Genomic DNA, 26,045 nt, shown 5'->3' with positions numbered 1-26,045 from the left:
GCCAAAGGTGCAGGTTCCAAGAGCCATGCCCTGCTTCCCCCCACCTCCTGCCCCACAAGAGAGGTCCTCACCTCAGTCATGATCATGTCCTGGCACTTCTTGACGTACTTGCCCTCGGCCTTGATGATGGTGTGCAGGAAGTCGAGGTACTGGACGTGGCGGCCGTGGGTGGCCACGCAGTGGATGAAGTGCTGCGGCACCGTCTCGTTGATCTCGGAGCACAGCTGGTAGTTGTTGAGGAAGATGTGCTGCATCGTCTCTGCCTCCAGCAGCTGGGGACAAGGGGCAGAGTGAGGTCAGGGGGTTGCAGGAACTGTCCCCAACTCCTGCCCTGCCTGGTGTCTCCTCCTGGCTTTCCCATCCCATGCTCTCAGCCCCGGGAGCGGTGCCGAATTCCCTCCCTGTGCTGCAGCCTCCAGCCAGCCCTCGGTGCCCTCTCCTTACCCCCGGGGTCAGGAACAGGTTGAGGTGTTTGTGCAGCAGGGCCTGGTTCTCCTGGTTGCCAGCACAAAACTTCTGCAGGAACTGGTGGGTGAACTTGAGGATCTCCATCATCTTGGCATCGCCCTGAGGAAGGGACAGAGGAGAAACACGCGGAGCTGGGAGGGATGAGAGTGGCAGGAGGCCACTCAGGGGGGGTCCCCACGTGCCCCCTTTGCCCTGGGTGCTCAGGACCAGTCAGCTCCTGCCCACTCACCCACCTACCTTCTCATAGGGGATCTGCAGCAGGTCCAGCATCACTTTGTGGGCATCCATGTTCTTCAGCAGGCGCTGCTGCTTCTTGCGCACCTGCTCCCCCACCCCGCACATCTTGTTGAGCCGCTCCAGGATCTGGGGACAGAGGGACCACGGTGGGCAGGGGCTGAGCCTGGAGCCACTCGGGATGGCCACCAGCACTGGGGCTGGTTTGCATTCCAGATGTTCCCTCCATAATTCCAGGTGTTCCCTGCTTTGCTCACAAATCTTGGCACCCCCTCAGGAATCCTCCCCACAGAGCCCTCGTAGCTGTCACCCACCCAGTTCCCCCCAGCCCCCCCAGTGCACGGATGTGGCAGCTTTTCCCTGTGCTGAGCTGGCAGGAGCAAGCCAGGCTTGGACTTGTTTCTACTGAAGCATAGGAGAACTTGGAAATCCTCGACAGGATTTCATCCCTTCCCTTCCTGCCGGTGCACCCAGGATGTGCCTCTAGGAACAGCCCCAAGGATGGGGTTTGGTCTCACTCACCCCCTTCACTATCTGGTAGTTCTCGCTGCTCTTCTCTCCCGGAGCAATGACCTCCTCGTCGGCACCGTGCTGGAAGGGGACACAACAGCACCGGGGTCACACTGTGCCCCTCCAGTTACACCCCACAGGGCCCTCCTGGAGCCTCCTGTCCAGGGACAGGGGTGCACAGCCCTCTGAGGTGTGTTGGATTAAGGTGAGCTGCTCTGCTGCCTCCCACTGCTTTCCCACCCTGGATCCCAGGGCCTTGCTCAGGGCTCTCACCTCCTTCTTCTCCTTCTTGTTCCCCTCTCCTGTGCTGTCCCCTTTGGTGCTGCCCTTCTTGTCCACCCAGAGCTCTGATTTCTCCACCATCGTGCGGAGTTTGTCCAGCTCCGACTTGATCACCTTGTAGTTCTCCACGTCCTGGGCTGAGATCAGGAGCTGGACCTGCAGCGACATTCCCAGGGGCTTCCAGCTCAGGGCACAAATCCCAGATCTCCCTCCCAAGGAAAGGGCCAGGATCCACCCCACGTCCCCCCACCCACACCAGGTGTGGGGTGCCCCAGGTGCCCTCAGTGTCACCTGTTTGAAGGTGTGCAGGACCTCCTGCCTCTGGCTGAAGTGCTTGAAGAGGAGCTGCAGGGAGCCGGAGATGAGCGGGGGGTAGTCGTGCATGGTCAGGTGGATCAGCACCCGCAGGAACATCCTCCCTCCCTCGTCATCCACCTCCAACATGCTGCTCGACTTCCTGCAGCGGGGTGGAAGCGCTGGGTGTGAACACAAAGCTCAGGGGCTGATGGGGATGGCTGTGGTGGCCTTTAGAGCTTCCTCCTCCTCATCACCTGCAGCTCCCAGCCTGGGAGGGATGGACAGGAGGGGAAGGGCCCTATGGCCAGGGGAACTCTGGGGGGCAGGGACTCACCCCACACCGAACATGGCCTCGGCGTGCTCCCCGATCCGGTCCAGGTTCATGGCTGCGGCTGCAGGGAGAGGGGAGGGAGTGAAAAGGGTGGACAACACCACCCTGTGCCTTGGCAGGAACCCACAGGAACCAACCCAGCTCCCTGATCCTGTTCCCAGCATCCTCATCCCACCAAAACACAAACTCCATCCCTCCCTGCACCCTGTGCCAGCAGCAGCTGCTGGAGATGCCACCTCTGCTGGAGATGTCGCCTCTGTCCCCTGTGTCCTCCCAGCCTGTGGGGTTTGCTGAGCTGGGGGTGAACCAGGAGCAAAATGGGAGAGTTACTTGTGGAGTCGAAGGCGGGAGCTGTCCCGTCGGCCGCGCTGTCCTGCATGGGGTAAACCTCCACAAACTCCTTCTTGAAGACGGAGAGCAGGTAGGAGATCCTGTAGTCCAGCCGCACGTTCAGGATGAACTGGAAGCAGCAGGGAAGGAGAAACCAGAAGTGACTGAGTGCCCTCTTCATGCCAGCTGTCCCCCGTCAGAAGATCACATTACACACCCCCATCCCACCTCTCCTTCGGCTCCAACCTGCAAGATCTCCAGGATCTTCAGCTTGGTCTCCATCACCACAATGTTCTCGTTCTCAATGCTCCTCCCTCTGTCCACTTGCTCTGGGGCAGAGCCGGCGCTGAGGCTGGGGGGGCTGAAGATGGACTGTTTCCTGCTCAGCACCATGGTGGACATCATCTGCCCCACGCCCTGGATCGACCTCCGCACGTTCTTCCCTGCGGAGGCAGCCACAGTTAGCGTGGGTGGAGAGGGAGGTGGCAGAGGAGCAAGGAAGGATCTGCTTGGACTGGAAAATGCCGTAGATTTAATCAGAGAATGAGCAGAAGGCACCAAACATTTCTTTTGGCATGGCCAAGGGCTCACCACCTCATGTTCTGGTGCACACCCAGCCACGTCAGCAAACCAGTGTCTGGTTTCCTTGCCACCAAAACTGGAAAGCAGTGGGCAGACCACGGGAAACACTGGGGAGACCATGGGAAACACTGGGCAGACCGTGGGAAACACTTGCCTGGCCATGGCCAGGGACACACCTGTCACCTCGTCATTGTAGACTGCCTGCATCATCAGCTGGGGGTTCTGGACGCAGTCGATGATGCCCAGCAGGGTCCGTGTCAGGCGCAGCAACTCACTGAAGCTGTAGAAGCCGAAGTAGATGAGGTTGTGGGCAAGGCTGACGACCTGAGGAAGGACAAAGCAGCTCCAGACCTCGCCCTGCTTGGGGCTGAGCAGGAGAATCCAGAGTGGAGACAGGGACATTGCAGGGGCAGCCAGGCTGTGTCACACCCTGCAAGGTGCCGGTGGCACCGGCAGCGCCCGCACCTCGAAGGTGAGCTTGTTCTTCTCCTCGTTGGCGAAGGGCACGGCCTCGCTCACCACGTTGTTGAGATAGTCCTCCACGAACTCCATGGTGCTGGCAAATTTGTTCTTCTTGTCGTCGCGCGAGACGTTGAGGTTGGAGTCGTAGCTGCGGGGGGCACACGTCGGGGTGAGCTGGGGACAGCGAGTGTCCTCACACCCAGCTGGCAGGAGCGCTGCCCAGGCAGCTCCTGAGCCACCGTGACCAGCAGCGATGCTGTGACAGATGGAACCCACTTCCTTCTGGCGCCTCAGACCTTCCCAGGTCACTCCACAAACGCTCCCCTGCCACGGTATGTGCCATCCCCTGTCCTGCCCTGTCCCTCAAAGCCACCCCCAGCCCCAGTGTGTCTCACTCTTTGATGGTGATGGCCGTGGGGATCTCCGTCCAGAGCCGTGCAAACTTCACGGGCATCACCAGCTCCTGGGGGTCCCTGTCCACGTGCACGTGCAGCATGAGGTGGCAGAAGGAGGCGCGCAGGTCGAAGGGCAGCATCTCATCTGCCATGCACAGGAAGATCAGGTCCACCCCCAGCTGCTGGGAGATCTCCTTGATGGCCAGGTACTGGCGGTCCAGGCACATGCGGGCAAAGAGCTTCAGCTGGTACCTGCCCAGGGGTGAGGGGGAGAGGGAGTGAGGCCGTGCAACCCTCACGGCCTCACCTGCAGAGGAGGTGCCACAGGAGTGTCACCTGTAGTAGCTGAGGACGTTCTCGTCGTGGGCATTGCCAGCCCGGGCCTCCTGCGCCAGCTGCCGGATGCTTTTCTCGTGGTGGTCGTTGTTCTTGTCCGTCCAGGTGAGCCAGACCTCCTCCTCCGAGTACTCGATGCTCAGGTACTCATGGGTCTGGGACATCTCCTTCACCGGCCTCAGCCTGGGACAGGAAAGGGCAAATCTGGAGATGCTCCCATGGATGGAGGGGCTGCACCTCAAGGGGTGACAGGGCTGCAGTGGGACCAGGCCCACCCTGTAGTGGGTTTGTTGTAGGGTGGGGAGAAGGTGTTTTTAAGGGTTTTATTTTACTTCTCATTATCCTGCTCTGATTTAGGTAGGAATAAACTTAATTCATATCTCTAATTAGAGCCTGTTTCGGCCGTGATGGCATTTGATGAGGGACCTCTCTTGGGCCTTATCCCAACCCATGAACCCTTCATTAAATTTTCTCTCCTCTGCCCAGCTGTGGAGGTGAGTGAGTGAGTGAGAGGCTTTGGTAGCTGCCTGACATCCAACCCATGACAAACCCCAACGTGAAAAACCTCTCCCTTGGCCACTCACTCGGTTTTGATGAGGATGTCGCTGTTCTTCGAGTCCAGGACGCACTTGCAGATCAGCTCCTGGGTGACGGGGATGGCGATGTGGTTGGACACGCAGAGATCCGAGAGATAATCCAGAAACCTGCCGGGGAGAGGCAGCTCTGCCGTGAGGGGGGGGATCCCCAGGGCTCCCTTTTTTCCCCTCACACCCTGCAGAGACCCCACACGCACCGTGGCTCGCGGTTCTTGCGCACCAGGCTGACGAAGGTCTCCACCTCGGTCTTGGTGATGTGCTTCTCCAGCAGCTTGCGGTTGTTGTGCAGCAGGGCCGTGATGGTGTCCTCGGCCAGGATGTCGTAGCCGATCTGCGACTGCATCATTCCGAACTGCTTGGCAATGTGCTCCTGCAGCGGGCAGGGAGGGGCTGTCAGCGATGTCCCCCTGCCCCACTGGGACTGTGGCAGCCCCCCAAGGCTCCCCAGCACGGTCGTGGGATGAGGAGTCACCCCCCCGGCACCTGGTTCTTGCGGTAATCCTCCTGGGAATGCCGGAGCACGCGGTAGCACAGGCGGAACATGTACTGGTAGGGAGCGTTCTTCTGGTCCGACAGCTCTTCCAGCCTCACCAGGGGCCCTTCCCCGCCCTTGTCCTTGAAGGGGGCCTTCAGGATCCCAAAGATCTGCCCAAGAGCAGAGGTCAGTGCTGTGTCCTGCTCCACACCATCCCCCCGTGCATGGCTGGACACCACGGCATGAACTGGAGGCCAGACCCTCCTTCATGGGGTTTTCCATCCCTCTGGCCCCCAGAGTGGCCCTGAGCAGGACAGGACATCTCCACAGGATGTGTCCCAGCCCTGCTGAGATGCAGGGCCCCGGGGCCACCCACCTGCTTCAGGATGTTCTGCTCCCGCATCAGCTTCTGCCGCTCCCGGTTGGGCTTGGTCACCACGATGTCCAGCACGTTCTGGCCATTGTTGGGGACATCACTGACAAAAAACACCAAGTCCTCCAGCAGCTGGATCACGAACCTGCGAAGGGACATGGGGTGAGCGGGCTGGGGGCTGCTCACCCACCCAGACTCGGGTCCCTGCAGCGATGCTGGTGGGTTTTGGGGAACAAAGCGCCTCAGAAACCTGCCAGGGGAGCTGCTGGCTGACTCTCCACTCCCTGATGGAGGCCAGTGGCTGGATCTGCAGCCTCTATGGCTCCTATACATGCCAGTGTGAATGCCTGGGGGCTTTGGTCATGGCTCACACCAGGGACTTTGCATTTAACGCCTCTGCCCGCATGGTCACCCCCGTGGGACCTGCGTGGGCCAGGCTGGCAGGGCGGACGCCGCTCGCTCTGTCCCACAGGGATCTGTGTTTGCTCAGGAAGCACCAAGAACCCACCCACCTAAAAATAATACAGTGACTAAGGCGGCTGCGCCTATCGTGGGGCCATCTCCCTGCCCCTCGGATATTTTCCTAGGATACTTTTCTAGGATATTTTTCTAGGAGGGGCTGGAGCAGGGCTGTGCTGTTATCTGGTTTCCTCGCCGGGCTCCTGCGAGAAGCAGGCGTGGATTGGGGCTGTGGGCAGGGAAGGAAGGGCAGCGCTGGCACCAGCACCAGGCAGGGGCCTCATCCTGCTGGGGAGCCCTCGGAGGAGCCCAGCACGGCCCCGTCTCCCAGGGGCCTTTTACCTCCGGTCGTTCTGGCTGAGGAAACCCTCGTTCATCTTCTCCACTACATTGGCCAGCATGGAGCTGGCGTCATTGGCAAAGTCCAGGTCCCGGATCTCGGACACGGGCACGGAGACGATGGCAAAAGCTTCTTTGTCCTCTTTGGTGGGGCACGTGCCCAGCTGGGAAGCAACAGTGAAGCAGCATCACACAGACAGGGCAATGTCAGCCACGTCCCCACCATCTGCCACCAACCCCGCTGACATCAGTGACCCAGTTTGTCCCCATCAGAGGGGCTGGGGTGGCCTCTGGCTGACTGGGGTGGGCTCCAGGCTGGTGTCCACCCACCCCTTTGGATCATCCAGGATGTTTCAGTCCCCTGGAGCTGGCAGGGAAGGAGCACCCTAAGAGCTCTTGGGGAAAAGGGAATCAGCCCAGGCAGGGAGGAGGGAGCGGGGCCGTACCATGAGGCGGATGGGCCTCTCCTCATCGATGTCGATGGGCACGTTGGTGCTCTGGATCCAGGTGTTGGTGCAGAGGTGCCGCAGCCTCACGTAGGAGTTCCTGCCAACAGCACAATGTCCTGGCGGGTGACCCCACAGAGTGTCCTGGAGAGTGACCCCCATGGGGACATGCCAGCACTGCCCCTCCCCCAGCACTCAGCCTCCCCTCCTCATCCCGACCCCGCTGCTGTACCGTGGGACGAAGGAATCCGTCTTCTGCAGCGTGGTGGGGTCCAGCTCGAAGAGGGAGGCGATGTCGTTGCCGTGGGGCACGGCCACCAGCCGGTACTTGATCTTCTCCCCGGTGTTCCTGCGGCTGGCGCGGCTGCTGCCCCCCTGTGCGGTGGGGAGGGGGTCTCTGAGCCCGGCTCAGGGGTCTCCTGCGCCCACGGCATCGGGGGGACGCAGCAGAAGCTGTGCTGGGGCTGAGCCTCGCAGTGCCAGGATGCAGGAGCAGAGCACAAGCGGCGTGGATGCACCTGAGCTACGAGGCCCTCCCTGCTCCAAACCTCACCAACAGCAGAGAAAAACCCCCCCTGAACGTCCAACTCTCATCTACCGAGCATTCTCCCCTGGCCTGGGGAGCCAACATGCACTGGGACCCCTCTGAGAGGTTTTGGCAGGGTCCTCTCACAGGTGGGACACAGGGACGCTGCTCTAAGTGCGGGGTGGCGATGCTGTGCTGGCACAGTGGGGCCAACTCGGCTGTAGCCCCCTCAGGGGGCTCTGTTTTGGGGCATTTCCCTGCTTTCAGGCCCTGGCTGAGAGCTGGCGTGCTTGGGGCAGCGGCAGCAGCGGTTCTGCTCACCGTGGGCGCTGCTTTGGGCTCAGCCACGTCTCCTTTATAACTTGGGTTCTCCTGAAAAGTTAAAGAGGGAGATGAAAGGCAGCTGTCAGTCCTCCCGCTCGGTCCCTCCAAACCCCTGGGGATGGTGTGTGATCCCTATTCCTGCCTTCCCTGAACACGTCACAGAGAGGAAACCTGCCCGGGTGAGGCTGGAGGATGTGACCTGTGCCCAGTGCACGGTGCCCCAGCGCTGGGAGTGGGATGGGAGAGCCCAGGGGAGCAGATCTGGGCTCTGGGCGGCAGCAAGAACTCCCTGGAGGCTCCAGGCTGAGCTCCCAGTGAGCAGCAGCACCAGCCCAGGATGGGCTCAGTCTGAGACCTTCTTTCCTCTTCAGGTGCCAACCAAGTGTCTTTGGGTTTAAAGCCATTCAGAGCCCCAACATTTGCCCCAACATTTGCTGTTTTCCATCCCACAGTGACAGAAGGGCCCTGGGGGCTGCCCTTGGGTGTCTTCTCCAGCTGGGGGAGCATCTCTGGGGTGTCCCTGCTGCCCTGGCAGCAGAGCACAGCCCTTGGTCCTGGCAGTGCCAAACGCACCCCACGATCTGACTGCACCAACTCCTTCACGCCTCCGTCAGGAGGCCTCAAGCTGGCCTTAAATGGGAGCAGAAAAACCTGGCAGGTGGTGCCTCCAGAGCCAGGCTTTGCCCCCACCCCGTCCCAGGCAAGGCCAGCAGGATGAGTCACGTCCCACTTCCAACTTCCAGTCGGTCCTTTGGCATGGGGTGAGCTCAGAAACACCCCAGCCACCCCCTCCTGTCCCCCTGGGCCAGAAAAGGAGCCAAACCCAGCCATCCGGGCAATTGAACCCCTCCACTGGGCGATTTCAGGGGGGAAAGTTTGGCCCTAAACCAGGTCAGTGATGACAATATTCAGGAGTTGATGTTTCCTGCGAGCGAGGAGGAGTCGCAGGGGTTCCCAGAACAAACTGGAGGGGACCAGAGCAAGCTGGGCATCACTCCCAGCCCGAGGTGGGCACTGCCTTTGCAAGGGGTGGCACACACCCAGAGCACATTCCCACACCCCTCTGCCATCCCCTTACCTCTGCTGCCAGGTAGTTGCCCGTGGCGAGGTGCTTGAAGCGGTACAAGCCATTCCAGTGCCCGGCTCCCCCTCGGCAGGGGTCATGGTGAACCACCTGGGGGAGGCAGCGGAGAGCTCAGCCACGGCTCAGGAGGGACCGGGATGTCCCCAAACACCCCGTCCATCCCCTGCCCGCTCACCTCCACCTCCCACAGGGCGTTGGAGCTGGTGGCCGAGGTGGCCGACTGGCGCAGGGTGGTGCGGAGGAAGACGTGCAGCTTGCCCTTGTACTCGTCACAGGTGAGGAACTTCTCCTGCTCGGCGTGGAACAGCCTCACCACGTCCCCCTGCACCGGGACACGGCAGTGAGAGACAAAGAATCATTAAATCTTTCAGCTCCAAGACTCCATTAAGACCAACCTTTCACTGCCATGCCCGCTAAACCATATCCTGAAGTGTCATGTCTGCCTACTCATTTTTGAACGCTTCCAGGGATGGTGACTGTCCTGGGGAGCTGTTCCCATGTTTAACCACTCAATCAGTGGAGAAATTTCTCCATGGCTCTCCTGCAAGGCAATGCATCGCCTCTTGTGACCCCTCACGCTGCAAAGGGGACGGGATTCCTGCTGGACACAGCTCCCAGCTGCATGGCAGGACTGTGGGACCCTGCGGACCACAGGGCACTGTCAGTTCTTCCCATCCAACCTCCCTGAGCTCTGCTAAAAGCTGCCCCAGGCAGCACAAATGCTCCTCTGAGCCCAGGGGATGGGGCAAAGGGCACCCTGCACTGCCACTGCTCCCATTATCCATGCAGTGACTCCTCTGCTTCCACCCCCAGGAGATAAACGGATGTGAATCCATCACTTCACACCCCTGGAGCAGGCAGAGGCTCCGCTCCTCAACGTGTTTAAGGCATTAACACCCTGGGAAGGGGGATGTGGGAAGCTGGGATAAGCACAGCGCCTGGGGACGAAGGTCTGCAAGATCCTGACGATCCATATCCACCCAGCTGCTTCCTGGAGGACCTTGGCCCCGAACAATAGCTCGGCAGGGAAAGTTCCTTTCCCAGGCAACAGCCACCCTGCTGCAGGGCCGAGCAGCTGCCTATTGTCCCCGCACAAGAAGCCACTGCTGGCACGGCGTGGGCCAGGGGTTGTCCCTGAGTGTCAATTTAACACCCCGAGGCAGAGGGTAATTTGTGTAATTTGTGCCCTTGGCTCCCTGCTGCTGGCAGATCCTAAAATATCCCACTCCACCTCGCTGTGCTGTTCTCCAGGTGGTGAATGCTCCCAGGAATTACAGCCCTCAAGGCAGGACCTCTTTTCTGCCCTTGTCACAGAGCCGAGTGGCTGCTCACACATCCTGTCCCCCCTGTCGGGTCCATGCCGCCAAGCCTCCTTCCTTACCCCTTTCAGCACTTCCTCCATGTGGTCGCAGAACTGCATGAACAGGTTGATTTTCCAGCTGGTGTTACAATTGACCGAGTTCACCTACGGAGCAAGAGAGCGTGGTCACGATCCCGGGACAAAGGAAAAAATGGAAAACGAAGGAGAAACAACAGCCCAGCCCGCCTGTACCTCCTTGCAGCCAGCGTTGTCAGCCAGCTCGTAGTTGCTGGCGTGCAGGGGCTGCCCGGCGTTCACGGGGTTCAGGATGACTTTGTCTCCCACGACTACCTGGGGAGCAAAATGGGAAAAGGGCGAGCGAGGATGAGACCGGCTGCCCGGTGGGGAGCCAAGCCCTGGCACAGAGCTCTTTGCACACCCCTTCAGGGGCTGTAGGGCCCCACGCTCACGTTATCCCCGTTGCTCCTGAGCTTCCAGAAGGGCTGGATGAAGAGCCAGGAGCCCTCGTTGCCGGTGGCATCCAGGGTCACCCGCATGGCGTTTTTCTCCAGCAGTGCTGGCAGCCGCTTGTTCACCGTCAGGTACTTGTTGCTCTTCATGTGCAGCAGCTGGAGGAGTCGAGGGTGGGACAGCTGAAAAGTCCAGCCCCCCCAGGGCTCCCCAGATCCTTCCAGCCCCTTCCCAGATGTGCTGGATCCATGCTGGATCCATGCTGGATCCATGCTCCCCCTGTACCTGGATGACGCTCCCGTACTTCACCACGTCCCCGTGCACCTTCTTGTTCTCCGTCTCGTTCTGCTTCTGCTCCATCTGGGCTGCATGCTGCTCCAAAAGGAGAAATGCTGAGTGTGGCAGCACCCTCCTCCCTCCCCAGGAGCAAATCCCAGCAGGGTCACTCACAGCCTTGGCTTTGGGAAGGATGGGATGGGCTGGGATGCAGGGTGAGCGTCCCTCTGTCCCCAGGGCCACATCATGGAGCATCCAAGAGCTCAGCCCAGGGCCACAACCAGCCCAAGGAAGTCCATGAGGGCTTTAAATCAAGGACTTTAAAAATTAGGACAGGGACAAAACGGCACCAAAATTCCCCCAGGACAGCAGGTTTTGGGACAACACTGAACAAGGATGGCGGGCACAGGCTGGGGAGTGGGGCGAAACACCCACACTAGGGGCTGTGGGGACAGGGAGCTCTTGGCAGCACCAAAACCAAGCAGCCAAAGGCACCGTGGCAGTGGTGCCGTGCCCAGAGATGGAGCAGGTCCAGACCTGCTGCCACGGATGTGTCGGGATGGGTCCCCAGCAGTGAATGGCTCAGCAGCCCCTCTCCAAAACCACAGAGACATTTTCCGTGCGCTGGCTCTGGCAGTGGGAGCAGCAATGGGATGTTGACACATGTGGAGCGAGGCAGGAACTTGCTCCCTCAGCAAATCTGGGAATGGTGAGGGAGCGCCGACAGCTCTGGCGCCAGGCTGGGCACAGCCCGGGCAGCTCCAGCCCAGGGCTCCCCCGCAGCTGGGATGGGGAATGTCAAGGGATGGAGCTGGGACAGCATCTGCCCTTCCCCACCCTGCTCTCACCCCTTTCACCTGAGGGCAGAGGAGCTGGGAAACATCTGGGATCACGGCTCGGCACTGTGAGGGAGCATGGGGCAGCAGGTCCTGAGTGCCCGAGTGGGCGAGGGCTCTGAATGTGCCTGGTACGTGTCCCCACAGAGCTCTGGGTGCCACCTGGGGTCACCCTTCCATCCCCACAGAGCTCTGGGTGCCACTTGGGGTCACCCTTCCGTCCCCACGGAGCTCTGGGTGCCACCCAAGGTGGCCCTCCATCCTCAGAGCTCTGGGTGCCACCCAAGGTGGCCCTCCATCCTCACAGAGCTCTGGGTGTCACCTGGAGACACCCTCACCACCCTGCAGTGGTGGCTGCTGCCATCAGGGAAACAAAGCTGCTGCCAACAAATCCTGCACTGCTCTGGGAGTTTAACAACAACCTCATGGAGCAACATGGCTCTGATGGGAGATCCAGCACCATGGGATGTCCCAAATCTCCCTCCTGATCTGAGCACCTCCCTCGCCACCAGCCAGCAGGGCTGGCAGGGGGAACCGGCTGCCCCAGGCATGCGAGTTCCCAGGGCTGATGTTCCCACACTGTCCCTGGGGTCGGGTGAGGTGGGGTCTGTCCCCAAGCCCTGGGATGAGGTGTCAGGGATGCCCACGGGGGATCAGGGGGCGGGGAGGACTGGGAGACATCAGCAGAAGGGCAGGAAAGCCCCCACAACCCATCTGAACTGCTTTGGGCCAAGAAAACACAGAGTTTAAACCCACTGAAACACAGCAGAGAGGAGCACGAGCTCGGAAAGGCGACCACGGGCATCGCAGGCAGGGCTTGTCCACTCCAGACCTGGCTGCTCCTGCCTCAGGAAATCATCTCCGTGGGCTGGGAGATGCTCTCAGCCTGTTTATCAGCCTCCCTGATAAGGGGCAGGCTGGAGCCCGGTGCTTGCAGAGCTTGGCTGGGCTGGGCTGAGCTCTCTCCTGCCCCAGCTCCAGCCAGGCAGGGAAACACCGGGAGCAGCAGAAAGGAGCGAGGAAACAGCAGAACCTCTTTAGGACAAGCCGTGAGCAGGGTGCAATCAATCAGGTTCAGAAATGAGCCTCTGGGCCCACTCGAGGCCAGGACAGCTGTGATGTTACAACCCCGGGCTAACGGGAGCAGGAAAATGGGGGCTCTGTGTGCCAGTGACCGCACAGGGCTGGACATGGCAGGGGGCACTGAGCCTGTCCTGGCACCTCCAGGGCAGGACACCCTGTCCTGGCACTGCTGAACCCCTCCTGGCTGAGGCAGAGCTGGGGATGGTGGGGCCGGGGCTGGGCTGGAGGCCCGATGAGATGATTTAGTGAATCTCTCCCCAGCTTCGGTTTTATGAATCATCGGCGGGGCCTCGCCAGCTGCCTGAGGCCGTTGTGTAATGTTTGACGTGGGCCCTGGCCAAACCTCGGGGAAGCCAACGGGAGTCTCTCCCTTCCCCAGCCCTTTGGAGCATGTCCTGGAAGCAGAGCTCCCTCCTGCATGGAGTGTCCCAGGGTGCTGAGGGGTGCCTTGAGGTGCTGAGGGATATTCTGGGGTGCTGAAGGGTGCAGGGCTGTGCTCATAGAGCTCCTCTGCCACAGCACCTCTGCACAAGGAGCATCAGGAGGGTGACACAGCAATGGCTGGGGAGGGGACAAGGGGGAAAGCCCAGCTGGGAATCCCTTCTCATCCCAAACCAGCATCACCAGAGGTCTGGATGCCATCGCCCACCCAGCTCGTGGGCACTGCCCACTCTGGGTCCTTCGCTCCTGCTCACCTGGAGCTTCTGCAGCAGCACCACGTCCGCAATCTTGTCCTTGTCCTGCTTGGTTTGCTTGGCCTTCCAGTACTGCTTCTGGGCAGAGTAGCGGTTCATGGGACACACTTTGAAGAGGCAATCTGGGAACAGAGCAGAGCAGAGCCTGGTGAGGCTGCAGTGGCCACCAGGGTGTCCCCAGCAGGGCCAATGTCACCGAGGAGCAGGGACACTCCTGGACTGGATGAGGGACACACAGCGGGGACTGGTGGAGGTCACGTCGCCGTGTGCTGGCTGCTGGATCGGCTTTAAATCAGGATAAATAATGAGTCCAGGAATTACTGCACTTCTTGGACTCGTGATTAGAAGTGTTCCCATCGGAAATGGCTGTGCTGTTTGGGAAGGAAAGCTTCAGGGGGGAGAAGGAGCCCTGACGGAGCCCAGCTGCACCAAAGGAAGAGAGGATCCCGGCGGGGAGGGAGGGAGGGAGGTTGGGACACGAGCAGCCACCTCCACATCCCTTGTCACCCACGGGACACCCTGAGCTTGCAGAGGCTGTGGAAGGACCCTGGGGTGGCTGTGCCATCGGGACACGCACGTCCATCCCTCTGTGACCTGGATCACCAGCGCTGGATGCTCCGAGCGCTCGCTCCCGCAATCTCTGTGTCAGCAGTTCTATTTCAAACCCGAAAGGATGCACAAGATGCATCGCAGCTCCTCCAAACTTTCCCTGCGCTGCAGATTGCCCCCATTCGCCTGTTTTCCCCCAGGATGGTGGGCGGGAAGTGCAGACATCCATGGCCAGGCTTCGGGAACCGAAGCAGGAGAGCAGATGTCCGGAGACAACGAGGCCCTCACATCTCCCAACCCCCTTCCCGGGCTGGAGGCTGCGCGGGGCGAGGGCAGGAAGGGCTCTGCAGCCTGAATCGCCCTAATTATGCCTGAAATAGCAGCCCACAAAGTTCAGACACAAAAAAGAAAATTTAAAAAAAAAAAAAAAAGTCCCTTCCCTGGCTGGCCGCGGGCCCGAGGCGCTGGCGAGCGCGTATTTATTTACCTGGGAGTGCCGCTGGGGCAGCGCCGAGCGCGGTTCTCACCGGCTGGGGCCGCTGGGGCCGCGCCAGGTTTCACATTTCGCTTCCCAGCCCTGTTTGCCAATGGCACATCCCGTGCCAGGCAGCCGGAGCCGCCCGCGGGGCCGGGGCAGCGGAGCTGCCGTGCCCGGCTGCCCGCGCCCCCCGCCCCGAGCTCCGGGAGCCGTCTCCATTAAATTGCTAATTAGTGGGAACTGCTGCAAAAGGCGCTGGTGGGGAGCAGGAACCAGGGGGGAGGTAAAAAACCCGGCACGGCCACTCCGAAATGGCTGCGAGTCCAAGGCCAGGCTCAGTGCTGAGCTCGGTTTGGCCAGGAGGGAAACTGAGGCACGGCGGGGGTTGTGCGTGGAAAATCTCCAGCACAGCTTGTGTTGGGAGCCGGAGATTTTGGCATCTGGGCCAAAGCACGGATGGATTTCTGGAAGATGGATTTGGGGGCTGGAAAAGAGGGAAGGTGAAGGAAGCTCCTGTGCCAGCGCTGCCCGGCACGAGGAGCTCGGAGGGCGATGTGGGGCTGACCTGCCAGGACCCAGAGTGGCTCTGGGGGCAAAACTTCACACCCAGAGTGGGCTGGGGGGCAAAATTTCACACCCAGAGAGGCCTGGGGGGCAAAATCTCCAGGTGAATCCTTCAGGGAACTGGGGCAGCAGGGCACTGGGGGCACTGGGGGCAGAGGCACAGCTGAGGGTCCCACTGCTCCCTTGCCTGGGAGGGTGGAAGCACCGGATTTGCTTTTCCTGACATGCCTGAACTAGGCTGGGAAGAGCCTGGGCGAGGGGAGAAACCGCAAAAACAAACGAAAAAAAGCAAATAACTGAGAGGTGTTGAGCGTCTCTCCGAGGAGCCGCGGGCAGGAACAGCTCCCAGGTGGGTTCTGGCATTTCCAAAGAACCGTTCGGAGCTGACCTCGGCAGGAGGGTCCTGTTTTCCCAGCGGGAAGCCCCGGCACGACCCGTGTGCGGCTCAGGATAGGGCAGGGTCCGGCCACAGGATGTGGGGACGGCGACAGCGCATGAAAATCCCTTGCAGCCTCTCGCCGGTGCCGCAGGGAACGGCCCCAGCCCGTTGTTTCCCCCTCGCCGCAGGCGATGGCTATCGAGCAGGGAGAGCTCTACCTTTCCGGCCATTAGAACAAACAGCTGGATATCCTGATAGGGAGTGCAGCGAGCCGGGCTGAGCCGAAAAACCTGAGTCTGGAAAAGAGATTCAACACCGGCGCAAGGCCGGGCAGGGGACGGGGTGGCTGCTGCACGTTCAGCCCCAGGTGGAAGCGTGGGAATGGGATGGGGCTCGCTGGGATTCACGGGGCTGGGGGATGCTGGAGATGCTGGATGGGTCGTTAATTAGACTCGTGAATAAATTAGTGGTGATAACTTCCATGGAGAGCCAGGTCACTGCTTGGTGGGAGCCTGAGAGAGTGGAAAAAATGATGTCTTGAGACGTTTTGGGGTGTGTGGGAGGGAAGGAGGGTGCCCAGGGGGATGGGTGCTGTTAAAGCTGCCCTGAGGAAAAGCTGGGGGCACAAGGCAGAGTGGGGAGCCGATATTTAAAAAGACTTATTTAAAAAAAGACATAAAACGGCAACGGGGGGATAGAAGGAACAGCTGCCCTAAAGCAACCCCAAATCCAACACCACAGTCACGGGTTTGGAGAGATTTCCCAGGTCCCTGCTCCTGGCTGTGTGATCCAGGCACTCAAATCCAGCCGGGATAGGGCCCTTCCCTGAGTGTGGAGCACCCTGAGCACAGGGGGCAGTCAGCAACCAGCCAGCACTTCCCAGGTGGGTGCAGTGGGAGCTGCAATTCCCATTCCCATCGCTGGTGTGGATGCTCAGGGCCAGGACTGGCCCCGATGCCGCTCACGGAGTGACGGAGCTGCCCCAGCCTCACCTCGGAACTTCTTGGGGGGGTTGTCCAGGTCTCCAGCCGCCGGCTCCACCACGCACCGATCGTCCACCAGCCTGAGGGGGACAAAAAGCGGCAGCAGGGTCAGGAACAGCAGGATGGCAGCGGGGCTGAGTGGCAGAGTGGCCACTGGCCCAGAGTGACAAATCCAAAGCTGCGCCACCTGTTTCCCACCCATAAATATTTTTTGGGAGCCGAACACACCTTCCCTCGTTTCCCGCTGCTTCCCTGTGTGTTTTCCATCCCTCTCCCTCAGGCACACGGGGCTGGTGCAGCAGTGAAGGACCAGGGAAGGTTCGTGGCAGTCCCTCCGGGCCCTTTGCTCGGTGACAGGTGCCAGAGGGGCCCCTGCCCTGCCCAGCTCCCGGCTGAGCCCAGTTCCCCCCTGGCACACAGTGCTGTTACTGCACCCTTAACCCAGCAAAACCAGGATGAGTCAGCTTCCATTCCCTGGTTTTCCTTCTCTGCCTGGGAACTCTTCCCACCGGGACACGGAGGGTGCAGGTGCTGCGGATGGAGGTGGCAGGGCCCCCCAAACCCGGTTATTAATTATTATCTGATCAGAGCTGCAGGTTCTGCCCATCGGATCATGGCTCTGTCTCCTCCCTGCCCACCTCTGCTTTCCCAGCGTTGAGCAAAATCCCATGGGCTTGGCCTCGGGTGCTGGGGGCTGATCTGGGGATAGATGGGATGTTTCTTTCCAGAGTTACTGAGAGCAGCCAAGCAGAACCCGGCAGAGGGATCTGCCCAAAGCGCAGAGGGGTGGGCATGGCCCAAGGGGCTCCCTGTGCTGGGGCACCCGGAGCTCCGTGCGAGGCTCCTGAGGGAACTGGGTGCTCCAGCAAGACAGGCTGTACCCGCTCGCCCGCTTTCCCCAGCCCCGGGAAGCTGGAGCAGCAGGAGAAACTCTGCTCCTGCCCGGGAGAGCGAGAGGGAAGCGTGTCCCCACCTGCGGAGTGTGTGAGAGGATGCAGGAATGCACCTGCAGCGCTCTCCCGGAGGGAGAATCCATGGTGGGACAGCTCTGTCCCAGGAGCAGCCTGGAGCCAGATGCAGCAAAGACAAAGCAGAGCCTGCGCTGTCCCCTCCGCCCCCAAGGGATTCTCAGTGTCCCCAACAAACAGAACAACCCGAAAATCACTGGAGATGGATGCGCTGCTCTGCAAAGGGCTCAAAACCAGGCAGATCCATCCCACTTGCAGACCCGGCCTCCTTCCCTCAGCCCAGCCGCTCTCTGGAGGAGGGGAGAATTCCTTTCACTCTGCAGAGAGGAATTTGGCCTCGGTGCTGATGGATGGGGACCCCGGTGCTGCCGTGTCCTTGGCATGGAGGCGTGGGCTGGCACCGGGCTCTGACACCCCTGTGCTCCTCACAGCTCCCTGGGGCCTGGAGATCAGCTTCGGATTTCACATAAAGAGAGAAAAGCAATTTGCCTGGTGGCAGCAGAAGCTTCAAAACAATTAGCAAAGACCTGGAAAGTTGGAAAAACCCCAAAGCCACGAGCTGTGGCCAGACAGGGCTGCCCCGGCTTTGCAAAGGCCTGTGGGCAGCAGCACAGGGGTTTTGGGGCTGTCCAAACACCTTTTCCATGGGTCATAACAGCAGGGAAGGAGCCAAGCACATTTCCAGATCCCTGCAGGGCACGGAGCCTTGGGAGGGCGGAGAAAGAGGAAAAGGGGAAAAACCAGAGCGGCTGCACCACCACAGGGGACATGCAAAGCCCCAGCCCAGCCCCGGTGTCACTTGGGGGCAGTTTTGGTTTCTGTTCTGTTATTTTGATGGGAGACAGGGCAAAACAACCCCTGGGATGTGCCTGGGAGCAAAAACCACCGAGGCCTGAGGACACCAATCCACGGGTGGGGCTCAGGGAGTGCAGCCCTGACCCTCAGCACATCCCCAGCTCCCACCAGTGCCCATGGAGGCAGAAGGGCTCGATTCATCGGTGCACTTTAAACCCCCCAAATCCTCCACTCACGGCTGGAGGTCTCTGAGGAAGTGCCCGACCTGCCTGGTTTATTTTCAGCACTGAAGAAAACAGCACGGGAGCCTCCCCGCCCCAGCCGGCCCTGCTGTGGCACTGCCCCGTGCCCGGCATCGCTGCTCCACCGGGCAGGATTAGAGACAGTGACCCGCCAGCCTGGAAGTCTTAATTAGTTAACGATCTCAAGGCAGTTTCAGCATCTTTAATCCCAGGATTACGCGCTCAGCAGGAATGCGAAGTGTTCTTTTTGTTAAACTGATACTCCGGGCGAGCATTCCTCAGTTAAAAAATTGCTGAAAATAATAATAATAAATAAAAGGGATTCTGACAGGGTGGACATGAGTCACCTGGGAGGCCGCTGGGGCTGGGACACACTCCCGCTAATAACCGGCATTCCCGCGGTGGGATGGGCGAGGGAAGCTCCCTAAGAGAGCAGCGGGGATGTGCGAGGGCGCCTTGAAAAGGGAAAACGGGGCTGGAGACGTGCAAGCACCGGGAGAAGGATCCTGAGCGAGGCACGAGGCGGGATGCACCCATGGAATGGCATTTGGCCATTCCAAATTCCACCCCCCCGGGAGCAGGAGGGGCGGGATCCAGCACTGAGGAGCCCCTCAAGGAGCGGGCGAGCATCTTGGCCGGCTCTTAGCCCCGGAGTCCTCGCCGCGCTTCCAGCGGGGCTTCCTGATGCTTCCAAATCCCGAGCACAAAGTGATTCCCTGGCCCGGGGCCAGCGCGCTTGGCCTCGTGCGAGGCAGAGCCTTCCCCGAGGTCAGGGGAGAAGCAGCTCGTCCAGCGCTGCAGAATCCAGGGCAGCCGGACCCTCCCGAGCCCTCCCCGGGAACGGCGCCGAGCTGGAGCCCGCTGGGCTGGGGAAAAACCTTCCCCAGGTGTGGCACAGGCGATGCCAAGGGGAGCTCGGGCACGCCGGGGTTCAGAGGGGCCCGGGGAAGGAGGGCTCTGGGAGAAGGGAAACCCTACAGAGCCAGGAGAACCCCGGTACCAAGCCCAGCAATCCCAGGAGGTGAGGAAAAGGAGGGGGAGGAGGAAGAGGAGGATGATGAGAGCTCGTCGTTGGCCGTGGGGCCAGGTCAGCCCCTCTGGCACCCGCAGGGTGCAGGGTGGGCACTGCCCCAGGGAGGAAAAAGAATAAAATGAGCAGGGCAGCCACAAAAATGCAGCTTTTTGGTGCTGTGCCGGTGCCAGGAGGGCTTGGACTCCTCCTCCTTCTCCTCCCCCCGGCAGGGACGGGTTCATCCTGACCCGGCGGAGCTGGAGTTACCCTTTAACCAACTGCATCTCCCCGGGCTGCTCCACCCCAAAATCCACCTGCAACCACAGGCCCAGGTGTCATTTCACCTGAAACAGCTGCCTGGCCCCCAGCTGGGTTTGTCACCGACCCTTCCCCTCTGCGAGAGCCACTTCTGAGCCTCTGAAGGGTCCTGGGAGCCTGGCAGGGATAGGGATAGGGCAGCCCGTGTCCCCAGAACCACTTCTGGCCACTCCAACACACCCACCATGTGCCCCAGCCCGCCAAGGGTCACTCCCAGGCCGCTGTGACCAGCCCTCAGCCCAGCTCTCCCTTCCCAGGGCGCTTTTTTGGACTGATTCAAGCATTTCAGCTGGTTTGGGTCTCTTGGCTCGGCATTCCCACCTAGCCCAGCCTCAGCCCCACGCCCCTCCCGGGAAGTTTTTCCTGCTCACGAGACAACACCCACAGCAGAGAGGGGGTGAAAGGGAGGGTTTGTGCCCGGGAGCCCCGACAGAGAGATTCGGGGGGCTGGGAGCAGAGGAGCCTCAGGTGGGGGCTGCAGGGCTCCCCTCACCTTCACCCCCCACCCCGGAGAGCCCCGGGGCTGCTCCACAGGGCGCTGGCACAGCGATGTCACAGCAGCCACCCTTAACGTGACACTGGTGACCAGCACGTGGGGACACTCCGCGTCACCCCATAAAGAGAGGATCCCACTGCAGACCCCAGGCGATCCCACAGCCCAGAGCCAGCCCCTCCACAAGGAAGGATGTCAGGAGCGCTTCCGCAGGGCGCCCGCGTGGGCTGGCAGAGCTGTTTGCCTTGCAAATGAGCTAAATAAGGTCCCTGTGGCAGGAGGAGCACTCTCGGTGAGTCACCTGGTCCCTTATCGCAGGAGTGATTTAAGGTGTGGTTGGGTCTCCCGGGTCGCAGGACACCAGGGAAAACAATTTTAATTTTGGCGGGGGGGGGGGAAGAACCTGCGGGAAGCAGAATCCTGGGAAAGCGGGGCTGCCCAGCAGAGGATGTGCTGGGACTGGGGAGAAGAGGATCTCCAAGCAAGTTCTGCTCTTCAGGTGCTTCTGAGGAAGTCTGGAAAAACACCTGGCAAAAAAGGACCAGAGCTGCAAAGGGATCAGAGCTCCGAAAAATCCACATATTTCTTATCGAGCCACTGGGACGTGCTCCGGGGGCACCAACCAGTGCTGGCTCCCTGCAGAGCCTCCTCCAGACCCCGTTTCCAAGAGGCTGGAGCAGTGCTCAGCATCCCCTGCCTGGGGACAGCTCTGGCACTGGGGCAGCTCCAAGGAGACCTCTCCAAACCACCCGTGGGGATGCCCCCGAGGGATGCAGGAAGGGCTGGCACGGCCAGGCTGCACCTGCAGGATCTGCTGCCCGGCGCTGTGGCTGCACACGCGGGGATTCTGGGCACTTCTGCACCCTGCTGCACCGCATTTCTGGGCGGCCAGGTGGAGGGAGCCCCGGTGGGCACCAGCCCAGGGGCCACACGTGCCCGGCGGTGGGTGAGGGACACGTGTGGGCGCAGGTATGTGCGGCTCTGCTGCGGCAGGGGCATGTGGGAGCAAGTGCATTCAGCGCAGATTATAGAGCCGGGCAGCTCCTGCCCCAGGAATCCCATCCAAGTCAGCATTCCTGCCTGAGCTCAGCCTCTCCTACACGCAGCAGCGTGGGGCAGGAGCGCTGGCACAGCTCCACGTCCCCCCCGCCGGGGCTGCGGGCACGCTTTGGGGTCCTGAGTCAGGGTAAGGAAAAACCCACCCGTGCCCCAGGGCGGCCCTGTCGGAGCCCTCCCCATGCTGTCCCTGTGCCACCGGGCAAACATTCCCGGTGGGAGCAGGCCGGTGGATGCAGAGGGGCATCTCTGGCCTGGCTGTGCCCAGGGGCTGCCACAGCAGCACCGTTGGCTTGCACGGACACAGGAGTGACACGGGACAGGTCCCCAAGGTCTCCACTCCAGGTTGGGCAGAGATCCCCTGGGCCCTGCTGCCACATCCAGGGAGCTGCCTCTGCCCGCAGTTGGCACTGCCCTGTCCCCCAGCCCCAGGCAGCACTTGGTAGCCACGGGCAGCCCGGCTTGGTGACCCTGCGGCGATTCCCTCCGACCACCGGGTGTGTGGGACATTGAGGGGGATAGCGAGAGCCACCACTGCCTGTCCAGGCAGCCTCCAGCCACACTGGACAGGGCTGGGAGCACACAATGACCCCGTGCCCAGGAGGGGTCCCGCCTGCCCGAGCGGCCGCCCTCGCACATCCCCCTCCTCATCCCACCGACCCCTCACGCTGCTTAAACCCATTTCATCCCCCCCAGCCCCTAAACGGGGGCAAGCGGCTTCTGGCCAGGGGAAGGAGGGCTGAGGGTCCCTCCTGGGCCACATCCTGCCCCTGCCAGCAGCTGGAGCCGGGGGCGAGCCCGGGGACGAGCCCGGGGGCACCCTGTCCCCCTGCCCGGCACCGCTCCCCATCGCTGCTGCAGCACCCGGAGCTTCCTGGCTCCTTTTCTCACCACGCTCAGGCTCAGCACCCCCGACCCGTCCCGTCCATCCCGGAATCAGCGTCGGGCGGCCCCGGGAGCCCCTCGCTCACCCCAAGGTGCTGATGAAGCCATTGACGGAGCCCTCGGCGTACAGGGAGACGATGTCCCCGATGTGCAGGAAACTCGACATCTCATTCATGGTTACCCTGACCCGGCGCGGCGCCGCTTCCTCCTGCAGTCACCTTCCCGGGCCGAAATCCAGCATGGGCGAGCGGAGCCGGGGGGTCCCTGCTCCGGAGGGACGGAGGGGTCTCTGCTCCGCGGGGGGACGATCCCAGCCCGGCTCCTGCCCCGGGAGCAGCACCGGGAGCGGGACGGGAGCGGAGCTCCACGCACAACTTTTACATGTGCCGGGCAGGAAGGGAGCCGGGCAGGGAGGGAGGAGGAAGACGAGGAGGAGGAGGAGGAGGAGGGGGCGGGGGATGAAGCTCAGCTAAGGATCCGCATGGGCTCTGTCCGTCTGTCCGTGCCCCGTCCCGCACAGCTGCGCTACCTGCGGCCAATGCAGCGGGATCAGGAAGTCCCGCCGGCAGCAGCGGTGCGGGGAGGGGACCCGGGGCCGCCCGGGACGGGGGGGGGGGGACGACGAGAGGCCCCACCCCCGCACCCCGCCTCCCGTCGGGGGGGCCGGGGGTGCGGGGGCTGCGCGCCCCGGTGCCCGCGGGCGGCCCCGGCAGCGCGGCCACCGCCCGCCCGCGGAGTCCACCCCGGCTGCGCTCCCCCGACTCAGCTCCACGACCCCCGACCCCCGGCACGAAGCCCCCCAGCCGCCCCTCGAGCTGCCGCAGCACGGAGCTCCCCATCCCGGGGGTCTTGCCTGCGGCTCCCCCCACTTGGAACGGCCCCGGGCGCTCGGGGGTCGCGGGGAGCCCCCCACCCTGCGCAGCCATCGGCAAAGCGAGCGGTCACTGCCGCAGCTCCTTCCCTGTCCCGCACGGCCCCTCTCGTGCCACCCCTTGGCTGCAGCAGCACCGGGACACCCCGGGAGCCGCCGCTCCCCGTCCCCCTTCCGGGATCCCGCAGCGCCCGGGGCAGGCAGGGCCGCAGCTGAGGACAAGGCGGCTCTAGGTGGATTTTTCTGCCCCAGGCGAGCTCTTGAGGCTTCCTGAAGCCCAGGTGGCTCCTGCCAGCAGGGCCAGCTCGCACCTGCTGTGCCTCTCACCAGCGCCGTCCCCTCCTGTCCCCACAGCGCTGCCAAACCCTCCCTGCACCCCCTGCCACGGTGACAGCCCAGCCCTGAGAGTGTCACAGGGCTCACCCAGCACCCCAAAACGCCCCATCCAACCCCTCCATCACCGCCAGGAGCTGTGGGCAGCAAGGAGAGACCCCCAGCCCCTCCTCCAGAGCCCACCCTGTCCCTGCACCCTTTAAGGAGCCTTCCCAACACCGCCAGGCTGGGCCAGCTGCTCTGCGCTCCCAAATTAACACTGGTGGGAAAGGACAACATCCTCAGAGCATCTTCTGGACAGCACAAACGACCCAGTTCCTCACTTTAATTAAAACTTGCCTGCTGTAAAAACAATATCGGAAGGGAATTTAAAAAAAGGAAAAAAGCAGCATGATGCTTTTCTCATTTATTTCCCTCCTGTCCTCTTTTCTCGCAAACAAACACAGGTTTTGGGAATATAAACCTTGCCCTAAATAGGGAATTTTTTTTTTTTTTTTCTTTCCACTAGGAAACGGACAGGTCTCCTGGCAGAACAAAGGGGGAAAAAAAATTAGTGCAATTCCTCTGGGGGGGAGATGCGAATTCAGGTCCATCAGGATTAGCTGCGTTTTCAGCACAGGACAAATTTAGAAGCCTTTATCTCAGGGCAACAGAGGGGGAAAAGAGAAGATCATGAGGAAGAAAAAAAAAAACTTGCTGCTTTTAGAAGCAAATGAAGGTTTCACAACAGGAGCTCAAGGAAAGCCCCAAGGAACCAAAGACCAAAACTTCATGCCCGGATCAGCTGCTTTGAGCACAGACACGAGCGGTGCCTCAGCTGAGGGGCACCATGGGTGTGCCACGCCAGTGCCACCGGCCTCACCGGGCATGGCTGGGCAAGGAAAACCCTCTGGGAGTGCAAAAAACCCCATGGCACTGAACAAACAGGCGTCTGGCCTGGTTTCTGCTGCTCGGGAGGACTGGGAACAGCAGGACGGAGACTCTGGAAGTCTCCATCCCACCCCATGGCACCACCAGGGTGCTGACAGTGCCCAGCCCCTGCTCAGGGCTGAATGTCCCAACTCAGCCGAGGGTGGGGAACCCAAAATGTTCGAGGGGTGCCCCCCTGCCCATTCTGAACCCTGGGAACGGTGACATAACATCCCCAAATGCTCCCTGGATGGAGCTGGGATGGATGAAGCCCTCCCCATCCTCCAGCCCTGGGATGTGACAGCTCTGTCCCTGTGCTGGGCACAAACAGGGACCCCCAGAAGGTCACCAAGGTTTGTCCCCACACAAGCAGCAGCATGGGCAGGTGGCTTCAAGGAGATGAAAATGCACTTTTCCTGAGGCTCAGCTGCTCTCAGCGTGGCTGTGCCCACCCTGAGCCATCACCCTGCCCACCTTGCGTGTTCCCACTCTGCACAGGGTCCCTCGGATGCTCCCAGCCTGCGGGGACACTCCGTGCATGTCCTCAGAGCCCGTGAGGAGCTGCCAACAGCCTGCAGCACTCAGGTGAGGGGGACCCCTGGCCACAGGGTTGCTCCTGGTGGCCACCTCGCCGTGCCAGCGCTGGCCCAGGCTCCGGGGAAACAGAGGAGTTAAAAATAAGAACATTTCCTTCCTTACCCCCTACTTTAAGCCGTGTGATAAATAAAAACTGGGAGATTCTGCCTCCCGGAGAGGAAGCGGCTGCGAGGAGGCCGCCAGTGAGTCAGGCCAGCAGAAATCATCCCTGTTCCTGAGGCACAGCCTCCATCCCATCCCATCCCGTCCCATCCCATCCCATCCCGTCCCATCCCATCCCATCCCTGGCAGGGCCGGGAGCCACATTCCTTTCCCATGCTGAAATTGCTCCTTTGAAGGCAGCAGCTGAAGCTGCAGGGTCCCCTCCCTGCCCCAGGCCCCCGCCCTGCCCGCGGGATGCTCCCTTGGCAAAGCTCCCCTCACCTGCCCACCCTTCCCGTTCCCTGCAGAGGGCTGGGGTTGCATTCCCAGAACGGATCACCCGGGGTTGTATCCTCCCCTCAAAGCTCCACTTGGAGCTCGAGTTTGTCCGGATGTCTTGGGAGCAAATCCAAGGCAGACGGAGGGGATGGAGCAGGTGTGGGGGCTGGGGAGGGCAGGCGGGTGGTGGTGCCCACACAGCATCCCAGCGCCCTGCCAGGGCCTCCTCCGGCTTCTGCTCTCCTCGGGAATCCCGAATCAAGGCTGGCAGCTCAAGGGTGAAACCACTTGGAAGAAGAAGAAGGAGAAAAATAACTGTGGCTGCCTTTGTTGGAGGAGGAGGGAGGGAGACACTCGGTCCCTTGTGCCGAGCAGAGCAGGGAGAGAGAGGGCTCTGCTGAGGGTCAGGCAGAGGAGGGGGGTTCTTGGGCCAGGAGTGGAGTTTCTCCCTCACCCTGCTGGCTCTGGGTGCTGCCTGACCCCGCTGCTGCCCCCAGACCCAGCACAAAGCCTGTGTGGAGCCTTTCACGCTGCTACCCCATCCTCCCACCCCAGAGAGCGGCAGCCTGGGGGCAGGACCAACCCCAGGCCAAAGAAAGGGTTGTTTCAATCCCATTTCTCCTCCTGAGTGAGGATTTCACAGCCCACAGCAGCTACCCCTGAACAAAACCCCTCCTTTGGCG

General features: G+C 61.4%; 1 protein-coding gene across 1 annotated transcript in view; it reads right to left on the bottom strand.

Annotated features, from left to right (window-relative positions):
- ITPR3 (inositol 1,4,5-trisphosphate receptor type 3) overlaps window positions 1-22,805 on the bottom strand; it is a 38,176-nt gene extending 15,371 nt beyond the window's left edge. The window contains exons 1-30 of the mRNA XM_039565232.1: window positions 22,319-22,805; window positions 16,473-16,543; window positions 13,511-13,632; window positions 10,906-10,992; window positions 10,620-10,778; window positions 10,402-10,500; window positions 10,231-10,314; window positions 9,025-9,171; window positions 8,844-8,939; window positions 7,763-7,813; window positions 7,148-7,290; window positions 6,916-7,015; window positions 6,473-6,633; window positions 5,675-5,816; window positions 5,307-5,468; window positions 5,021-5,193; window positions 4,812-4,931; window positions 4,228-4,410; window positions 3,892-4,143; window positions 3,500-3,644; window positions 3,211-3,358; window positions 2,699-2,895; window positions 2,453-2,582; window positions 2,126-2,183; window positions 1,786-1,951; window positions 1,486-1,650; window positions 1,225-1,293; window positions 706-831; window positions 445-567; window positions 72-272 (exon numbers count right to left, since the gene is read on the bottom strand). Of these exons, the coding sequence (XP_039421166.1) occupies window positions 72-272; window positions 445-567; window positions 706-831; window positions 1,225-1,293; window positions 1,486-1,650; window positions 1,786-1,951; window positions 2,126-2,183; window positions 2,453-2,582; window positions 2,699-2,895; window positions 3,211-3,358; window positions 3,500-3,644; window positions 3,892-4,143; window positions 4,228-4,410; window positions 4,812-4,931; window positions 5,021-5,193; window positions 5,307-5,468; window positions 5,675-5,816; window positions 6,473-6,633; window positions 6,916-7,015; window positions 7,148-7,290; window positions 7,763-7,813; window positions 8,844-8,939; window positions 9,025-9,171; window positions 10,231-10,314; window positions 10,402-10,500; window positions 10,620-10,778; window positions 10,906-10,992; window positions 13,511-13,632; window positions 16,473-16,543; window positions 22,319-22,407 (3,969 nt within the window). The 5' untranslated portion in view covers window positions 22,408-22,805. The remainder of the gene's footprint in view (window positions 1-71; window positions 273-444; window positions 568-705; window positions 832-1,224; window positions 1,294-1,485; window positions 1,651-1,785; window positions 1,952-2,125; window positions 2,184-2,452; window positions 2,583-2,698; window positions 2,896-3,210; window positions 3,359-3,499; window positions 3,645-3,891; window positions 4,144-4,227; window positions 4,411-4,811; window positions 4,932-5,020; window positions 5,194-5,306; window positions 5,469-5,674; window positions 5,817-6,472; window positions 6,634-6,915; window positions 7,016-7,147; window positions 7,291-7,762; window positions 7,814-8,843; window positions 8,940-9,024; window positions 9,172-10,230; window positions 10,315-10,401; window positions 10,501-10,619; window positions 10,779-10,905; window positions 10,993-13,510; window positions 13,633-16,472; window positions 16,544-22,318) is intronic.
- Window positions 22,806-26,045: the final 3,240 nt, after the last annotated feature.

The sequence above is a fragment of the Corvus cornix genome, chromosome 26 (assembly GCF_000738735.6).
Source record: "Corvus cornix cornix isolate S_Up_H32 chromosome 26, ASM73873v5, whole genome shotgun sequence".
Lineage (NCBI taxonomy): Eukaryota > Metazoa > Chordata > Aves > Passeriformes > Corvidae > Corvus > Corvus cornix.
The sequence above is the reverse complement of the archived record's forward strand: the minus strand, read 5'-3'. Positions and strand labels throughout refer to the sequence as shown.